The sequence below is a fragment of the Monoraphidium neglectum genome, assembly GCF_000611645.1.
Source record: "Monoraphidium neglectum strain SAG 48.87 unplaced genomic scaffold scaffold02624, whole genome shotgun sequence".
NCBI lineage: Eukaryota > Viridiplantae > Chlorophyta > Chlorophyceae > Sphaeropleales > Selenastraceae > Monoraphidium > Monoraphidium neglectum.
Genome location: NW_014011004.1, coordinates 1 through 8,565, shown reverse-complemented (window position 1 = coordinate 8,565; position 8,565 = coordinate 1). Strand labels below are relative to the sequence as shown.

Below are 8,565 nucleotides of genomic sequence, written 5' to 3'. Positions count from 1 at the left end.
GGTGGGGGGGAAGGACTACATGCACCACTTTAGCGTTGTTGATGCTGTCAGCCACATCGCCATGTAAACCACCCATGCCACAGCCAGCGCCGCATCGTGCCTCGGCTTGATCCGACCTGTTGCGCCGCAGCTTGATCTGATCCGGCGCGATCAGCCGCGGCTCAACCCCTCGCACCGCAGGTGGACGTCGTCCCGGGCAACCTGCCCTCCAGCCTGGTGCCGCTTTCCACATGGTTCATGCCGGGGCAGCCCGCCTCCTGGATCGCCGCCGCCGCCGCCGTGCTGCGGTCCGCGGCGGCCAGCGCAGGCGGCGCTGGGGAGGGGGCCGCACAGGGTGAGGGAGAGGAGCCCGTGATCTCCTTGGATGATGTCCCGCCCGACGCGGGGCGCGCCGGCGTCGCGCTGCCGGCGCTGCGCGTTGGCGTGACGGCGCGCGACGGCAGGCCGCTGCGGCGGCTGCCGCCGACGAGGCTGGAGGTGCGGCTGCTGAGGTGGCAGGAAGCGGAGGAGGAGCGGCAGCAGCAGCAGCAGCAGCAGCAGCAGCAGCGGCATGAAAGGCAGGCGGAGGGCTCCAGGTGGGTGCCCGTGGAGGAGTATCGGAAGACCCTCGCACCCATCCGCTCATTCGGGTCGCGCGCTAGCGGCGCCGCTGTCCCCGGCGGCGGCGACGAGGCGGGCCCCAGCAGTGGCGGCGGCGGTGGCGGCGGCGGCGGGGCGGACGCCGCGCGGCGCGGCGTCGTCCCGGCGTTCGAGGCGGCTGAAGGGGCGCTGCGGGTGCCGCCGCGGCCGGGGCGCTACAAATGGGTGCTGCACTACCCCGCAGAGGGCCTAGGTGAGCGGCCTGTGGACGGGGTGTACGGGTGCACCCTGCTGGGTGTGCCTGCGAAGCGAATCAAAGCCACATGCGGCGTAACTACAACTTTGTCGTCTGCAAGGGGGTCCTGTTTGCGAGTGAAGGCTCTGACAGGCACTCAGACTGAGCCGCTCTTCTCTCACAACTCCAAACGCGCGCGCCGGCGCCACCCCGCCGCCGCAGCCGTCCCGGACGTGGAGATGGGCCCCGTCCGCGTCGCCGCGGGCGGCCCGCGCCGCCTGCGCGTGGCGGGCGTGGAGGCGGGCGTTGAGCCGCAGCTCGAGTTCGTGGCGCGGCCCGAGCTGCGCAACCGCAGCTTCCCGGGGGCCGCGGTCTTTCTGGCAGACGCCTTTGGCAATCCGGCGCGCTTCGGCTGCCTCCCGCCCCAGCTGCTGCTGCGGGGCGGCGCGGCCGGCGGCAGGGCCGGCGGCGGGGCCGAGGGGGAGGGCGGCGGCGCCGGCGCCGGCGCCGCGGAGCGGCCAGCGAAGCGGGCGCGCAATGGGGTCGCAACGGCCTCGCCGGCGATCGGCGGCGGGGCCGACGTCGCATTTACTGACGGCCGGGGCTGGGAGCTCATAGTGCACCTGCGGCACCAGGCCCCGCCACCGGCGCCCGGCGACGCGGCGCCGCCGCGGCAGTCCGCGGACTGGGAGATCCTGCGGGCGCCGCTGGACGCGGCTGGGCGAGGCGCGGTGCCGCAGCTGCCGCTGGCGCGGCTACCGCTGGCGGAGTCGGGCGTGTATGTCATCGTGGGCCGCGCCCAGAGGCACCACCACCACCACCAGCAGCAGCAGCAGCAGCAGCAGCAGCAGCAGCGAGGAGGGGACGGTGATGGCGGCGGCGGCGGCGGCAGGAGCGGCGCTGAGGTGGTCGTGGTTGAGGCGGTGCTCGCTCAGTTCCAGATAGCCTCGGCCGACGCCGCGTCGCTGCTCAGCCAGCTCTCGCAGGCGCGCTCCGCACTGCGCCGCCTGCGCGACGGCGCCGTCACGCGGCGGCGCGACGCGGGGGGGCTGCAGGCAGAGGCGGCGCGTGCGGAGGGCGCCGCAGCGGCGGCGGAGGCGGAGGTGGCCGAATTGGAGCGCAGCTGGAACGCTCTGCAGGCGCAGTGCGCCGTGCTGCTGCAGTCAGTGGAGAACGCGGTCCAGCAGCGGGTGCAGCTCGGCCCGCAGGTGCGGTTGGTCGTGTGGCAGCAGGCTCTGCCGTACACGCGCCTGTGCACGCCAGACCAGGCTGCTGTGTTTGCCAAAATTGCACCCAACAGCCGCGCCCCACCTGCGCTTCCAAGCGCGCCCTGGCGGTGTGATACATGACGCAGCTGGATACGCACCGGCCAACCGATCAGTTGCGCCTTCCCCCTGCTCTTACCTCCCTAGCTCATCACACCGAAATGCGCCCCACGCTGCTCCCGCCGCCGCCGCCCTCCTCGCACAGCAGCCGTCCCCGCTGCTCCTCGTCCCGCGCAACGCCCCACACACGCTGCTGCCCGCCGCGCTCGCCGCTGCCCACCTCGCCGGCGGCGTCCTCGGCCGCGTGATCTGCCTCGGATCCGTCGAGCGCTCCGACGTCAACCGCACGATCTGCTCCATCCTCGGAGGGTCGGTGTACCGCATCGCGTGCGTCGGGGAGGCTGGGACCGCGCTCGCGCGGCGGCACTGGCCCGATGTCGGCCGCTGGGACCTTGCAAACCCCGACATGGCGACGTCCTTCACGTGCGCGCCGGCGGCGCCGGCCGCGCACCTGCAGCGGCCGCTGGCGCCGCCGCCGGACCTGGTTACGCTGTGCGACCAGGTGCTAGATCTGCACAACTACCAGCCGGGCGTCGGCTTTGTGGGGTTGGCGGCGAATCTCATCCACCTGACTCAGGAGCAGCTGGCTGTGACTGTCGACGTGGCAGCGGCCGCACACCCCGGTGGGCGAGGACGGAGGGGGTCGGGCACTCACGGGCTCGGGCGGAGTGCGCCAGAGGGTGGGGGCGGCGAGGCCCCGTGCGACGCACCGCGCGTGTCGGTGTATCGTTGAGAGCGCGCCCGTCAGCGCGGCGTGCAACAGCCGCGCCCTGTGCAGGCGTGCGCCTCATCATCGGGCGTCCGACGCGCAGGCGCGCGCCCGCCCCTGCCACGCCCCACCTCGCTGCCGCCCGGCCCCTCCCCACCCCCAGGGCGGCCCCACACCCTGCAGCGCCCCGCCAACGGCCAGCCCCTGGCGCGCCTGGGGCTGCGGCAGACGCTGTGGCACTACCTGCTCCGTAACTGCATGCTGTTTGAGACGTCCCAGCACATGACAGCGTTCAGGCAGGCGCTGCGGGCGCGCGGGAGGGGCGTGCCGCCTTGGCTGAAGCTCTACTCTCTGGATGGTGACAGCTACAATAAGATGATCGGCCTCGAGGAGGCGCAAGGCCGTGCGTACCAGGTGTGTGTGTGAGTGTGTGTGTGTGTGTGTGTGTGTGTGTGTGTGTGTGTGTGTGTGTGTGTGTGTGCCTGCACATGTGTGGGCGTGTGTAGCTTTGCTGGGAGCGTGATCGCGTTCGCGCTTGCTTGTCGAGGGGAATGTCGGGCGCATGCTTTGAGCCACCGCACAGCAAGCCCTCCTCCTCGCCACGCTCGCACGGAGCGTCACGAGGCATGCCAGTGGTGCTTTGATGAGCCCCCCCCCCACCCCTCCACGTAGTTGACGTGGCCTGTAACCCCTTCCCGGCCGCCTCCCTCCCCTGCCCGACAGGGACCCCTGTTCAGCGGCGTGCCGGCGGCCGCAAACGCGGCGGCGCCCCTCGACCTCCGCCTCAAGTACCTGCAGGTGCGTGTGTGGTGTGTGTATGTGTGTGCGTGCGTGTGCGTGTGTGTGTGCGTGCGCGCACTTGAGTGTGCGAGTGTGTGTGTATGTGTGTGTGTGTGTGTGTGTGTGCGTGTGTGTGTGTGTGTGTGTGTGTGTGCGTGTGTGTGTGCACGCGCGCGCGCGTCTAGGAACGAGAGATGTGGTGGGGCGGTGTGCCGCCCGAGGGGGTTGGGCGCCACGGGTGCTGAGCGCTGCGGAGCTAGGAGTCCCGCGGTCACAGGTTGACGCTGCACGCGGGCCGGCCTGCGTCAGGGCGCGCGTGTTTGCCCCCGCGCTTGGACGCCGCGACGCCTCTCGCCGCCTTGCGACCGCTCGATGCGCGACTCTCTAATCGCCTGAACCCTACCTCTTGTCGAACGTCTATATGACTGCAGGAGCTGTCGGACCGCGCCCATCAGCAGCATGGGGCCGCAGACCACAAGCGCCAAGAGGCCGCGCAGCGGCGAGCCGAGGCCGCCGCCGCGCGCGCCGCGGCGCAGGAGGCCGCGGCGCGGCTGGACGCGGCGCAGCGGGAGCTGGCGGAGGAGGAGGGCGGCCTGGCGCAGGCCGAGGGGCGGCTGGTGCGGGAGCTGGTGCAGCTGGGGGAGCAGCCGCCGCCGCAGCCGCCGCCGCCGGGGGAGGGGGGTGTCGATGGGCACGACGCCGGCGGCGGCGGCGGCGGCGGCCGGGGCGGCGGAAGCACGCCGCCGGCGATCACCAGGAGCGTGCAGGCGGCGGGGCGCGCTCGGTCGGCGGACCCGCGGCGGCGGCGGTGAGGGTTCCGCACGGTGGCGGCGTTGATGCTCAGGACCCGTTGCTGTCGCTGTCTTTGCTACGTTTGAAGGCACTCCTCACTTTTGTGCAGTTTAAAGCAGGGAATCCGTTCGGGAATCCTACTTTGTGACTGCAGTTTTGAGAGACCATTGCAGCCTAGTTTGTGGAGCTTCTGGCGTCGCGCAAGGTGCGGGTGTGGCAGAGCAGTGTGCCGCAGGCTGCAGAGCGGTGCCGCATTTCTTGGAGGGCCGGCTGCCGAGCAGCCGGTCCAGCAGCCGCTGCTTCTGCAACAATTCGCGCGCTCATGTTTTGGCGCGCCACTGCTGATGTGCCCCCGCTCGTCTCTCGTGTCTAGTGGATCTAGAGAATGTGGGGTGAGGCGCGATGTCCTGCGCTGGTGTAAGGACACCCGCTATGTCTGCACATGCATATCATAATTGGAGGTATTTCTATGCTATTGAAAAGCCTCAGAAATCTGGAAGGGCAGGTGTAGCAGTTTTGCCGCTTGCAGCCAGCAATGCAGGTCGCGCCTTGCTCTAGTTGCGGCGCCAAGAGGGGCTGGTCAAGGCGATGGTCAACCTCGGCTGCCCTGCGGCCCTCCCACGAAATGCTGGTCTCTTCTCAGCCGCAGTAACCTCATTCTGACACCACAGAACCCTGACCAGATGTTTTTGCCGACGATGCTGCGGTGTTTGTCTGCAACAAGCCTGCGTCACCGCTGACGCAAGCCTTCATCAGGTCACCTGAGTCACAGACTCTTGCCAAAGCACGCAGCGCGTCGACTTTAACAGGATGAGATTAACAATTACAAGTGAAACAAGTGGCAGTCCTCACGGCAAGAACATCCGTTTTGATCGGGACGGTGCAATGCAGGCCACGTTCGGATCGCGAACAGCTTCAGCGCGAGCTGCGAGGCATGCCGACAGCAACAGGGTAATGGTGCAGCGGAGAGCAGCGCAACACTCTCGAGCTCGTTGGGTGTGTGGCGTGCGTGCTGCAGCAGCGGCGCCATCCACAGCGCCCCAGCACACCACCCGCACCCAGCTGATGTTCGACAAGATGGACCAGTCTGGAGGACCCCAGGTGAGCCAGACGACTGAGGTTACCTTGGCAGCTTGCTGCACAGCAACCACATGAGATGAGAAGAGCTGTGCTTGGCACGTGCGCCCTTGGTCGCCTGCGTGCCGGCCGCCACCCACCTCGAACCGCCACATTCCACCCATGAAGGCTCCGCCTGCCGTTCTCCCCGACACGCAACCCACCCCACAAGGCCGGCGGCGCCGGCGGCCGCACGACCTATCAAGCCCTTCTAGCAGCCGACGCCGCCTGGAAAGCCATCCGCACTGCTGCCCCGGGCGCGGCAGGCCCTGCGCCCACCTTTGTCACCGAGTCCCCCGCCCCCCTCGGCGCGGCCGCCCTGCAAGGGGCCGACGCCTTTGATGCCGTCGTCTGCGGCGGCACCCTGGGAGTGTTCCTGGCGGCGGCGCTGGCGCGGCAGGGGTACAGGGTGGCCGTTGTGGAGCGGGCTGAGCTGCGGGGGCGGTCCCAGGAGTGGAACATCAGCCGGAAGGAGCTGGAGGAGCTGCGGGAGGTGAGTACTCATGCTGACTGTGTGAGGATGTCCTGTGTATGTGTACGAGTGTGCATGTGCGTGCGTGTGAAGTGAGGTCGGGTGGAGGTGGTGCGGGTGGAGGTGGTGCGGGTGGGTTGTCCTCCAGGCGTGGGAGTGTGGCAGAGATGGGAAGCTCTCACCACTTGTGCGTCTGGGCGCCGTGGAGGCTTGCGCCACACCAACAACGGGGCTGGTGGCGCGCTTGCGCCCCAGAAGGCATGCGGCTCTGCTGCTTACCCCTCGCGCCCCCAACCCATGGTGCACCCACCATGCGCACACGGCCTGCAGCTGGGGCTGCTGACGTCAGAGGAGATTGACGCCGCCATTGCCATCGAGTTCAACCCGGTGAGGTGCCGCGGCCCCGCACAGCCAGCCGCCACAGCCACTCGACGTTTTTTCTTGTATCAAGCCGGCGCGGCAGCGAGCCCCTGCTCAGTTTTCACGTGACTCATAGCAGCGCACAGCGCTCACACCCGTGGACCGCGTCCTATCCCTCACGCCGCGGCCGCCGGCAGGTGCGCGTCGGCTTCCACGGCTCTGCCGACGTGTGGACGCGCGACGTGCTGAACCTGGGGGTGCGGCCAGACACCCTGGTGCAGACGGTGCGCGGCCTGGCACGGGGCGAGGGGATGCGGCAGGCAGGGGGTTGCATCCTCGAGGGTGTATCGGGGAGAAGCCTCTTGGGGTACTTGGCTCAGCTGCGCGGCGGCGGGCGGTGACGCCTTACCACTAGCGGGAGGCAAAGCGGCAGTGGGAAAGGAGCGGGCGTTGCACCCCCCTTTCCGGTGTGCCACTGCTACTGTCATGCCGTCCCCTGGCCGACGGCTCTGCCTGTGTCGGCCACTCCCTCCCCATGCAAATCTGACCAGATGAGGGCCAAGCTGGAGGCGGCGGGCGGCGCGGTCCTGGACAGCACGCAGCTGTTGGGCTTGGAAGTGCACCCGGACGGCGTCGCGCTGCAGGTGTCTGGGCCGCCACCCGCCGCAAGCAGCGGGGACGGCAGCACCACCAGCAGCAACAGCAGCGGCGGCGGCGGCGGCGGCGGCAGCACTCGGAGGGTGGTGGCGCGGCTGGTGCTGGACTGTATGGGCCATCAGAGTCCCATCGTCCGCCAAATACGGTGCGTGGCAGCTTGAGCTGCCCTGGCAAAACTAGCATTTGCAGGTCTGGTTAGGCGTTCCACATGATTGGTTGGCTCAGGCAGGCAGGCCCCAGGCCTTGACCGCCTGGAGGGCTCCTGGCGCGGCGGCGCAGCGTAGCGGCCGGGCGGCCCTGATTATTCTCCTCCTGCACATCATCGCCAACAACCCCAGCGCGTTCACCTGTTTTATATGTTTGCGCCGCCCCCCGCCTCACACCCCGCTCCACCAGGTGGGGTGTGAAGCCAGACGGCATCTGCCTGGTCGTGGGCGGCTGCGCTAGCGGCTTCCCCCCGGAAGCCAACACCACCGCTGACATCATCTGCACCGCCTCCGACGCCGAGCCCCTGGCCTCCTGCGGCGGCCCGCCGCTGCAGCTGTTCTGGGAGGCGTTCCCTTCCTCTGACAGCCCCGACAGCCGCACGTGAGCAGGGCAGGGGTGACACGCAGGGAAGGGACACCCTGCCTGCGGCACTCGCGTGCTGGGCGCATCGTCTGCCTTGCATCGCCCATCTCCATATTCGACTCGATCTATCTCTGACCCACTGAATCGCCTTTTTGTGCTTCACAGCGAGCTCCCTGTCATGCCACTGAAGTTTCCCGTCGCGTTGCCTCACGTTCTGCTGGAATTCCCCTGGCCGCCCCCAAACCGTCCCAACCGCTGCCACCTCAGCACCTACATGTTCACGTACAGCGACGCCCAGCCCTTTCGCCCCAGCCTGGTGGACATGTTTGAGGAGTACTGGCGCCGGCTGCCTCAGTACCAGGGCCTGACGGAGGAAGCCGTGGAGCAGCTGCGCTTTAAGCGGCTGCTGTTCGCCTTCTTCCCCACCTACAAGAACTCGCCCCTGCCGCCGGCGTTTGACAGGTGCGGGGGTGGCTGCGGGGAGGGGTGCGCTTTGAACAGCCTCTCCGCAGTATGGGCATGACGAAACGGAGGGGTGTGCTGCGAAGGGTTGGCTGCGAGCAGCCTCCCCGCAGCCAGGTGCTGCGACAGGTGCCGCTCTCCTGCCGTGAGCGAGCTCGCTGCACCACGCCAGACGGCTCCCCGCTGCATCCGCCTGATTGCCACACTGTGGTGACTCGAACCAGCGCTCCAGCCTCGCTCAAGCGATGAAAATCATTCCCCCTTTGTCTGCCCTGCCCACGCTCGACGCCCCGGGCCGCGGTCCCCGCCCTCACACCAATCTGCAGGGTGCTGCAGGTGGGGGACGCGAGCGGCATCCAGAGCCCCCTCAGCTTCGGCGGCTTTGGCGCCCTCACGCGCCACGCACGGCGGCTGATTGGCGCCCTGGATGACGCCCTGGCCTGCGACGCGCTGTCAAGGTGATGCCACCGCCCGCGTGGGGTGGGGGGGTTGACGAGGGGCCGCGTGG

General features: G+C 69.0%; 2 protein-coding genes across 2 annotated transcripts; both read left to right on the top strand.

Moving 5' to 3' along the window:
- Window positions 1-237: 237 nt before the first annotated feature.
- MNEG_11171 (hypothetical protein) lies at window positions 238-4,440 on the top strand (the record flags this gene model as incomplete). The annotated part of the gene is made up of 6 exons (XM_014040358.1): window positions 238-832; window positions 1,037-2,022; window positions 2,285-2,762; window positions 3,012-3,262; window positions 3,572-3,646; window positions 4,060-4,440. The coding sequence occupies 6 exons, from the start codon at window positions 238-240 to the stop codon at window positions 4,438-4,440; spliced, it is 2,766 nt and encodes a 921-aa protein (XP_013895812.1).
- A 1,045-nt stretch (window positions 4,441-5,485) lies between these two features.
- On the top strand, window positions 5,486-8,519 carry MNEG_11170 (hypothetical protein; the record flags this gene model as incomplete). Its single annotated transcript, XM_014040357.1, has 8 exons — window positions 5,486-5,521; window positions 5,709-6,029; window positions 6,339-6,395; window positions 6,566-6,652; window positions 6,920-7,170; window positions 7,422-7,613; window positions 7,863-8,057; window positions 8,384-8,519. The coding sequence occupies 8 exons, from the start codon at window positions 5,486-5,488 to the stop codon at window positions 8,517-8,519; spliced, it is 1,275 nt and encodes a 424-aa protein (XP_013895811.1).
- Window positions 8,520-8,565: the final 46 nt, after the last annotated feature.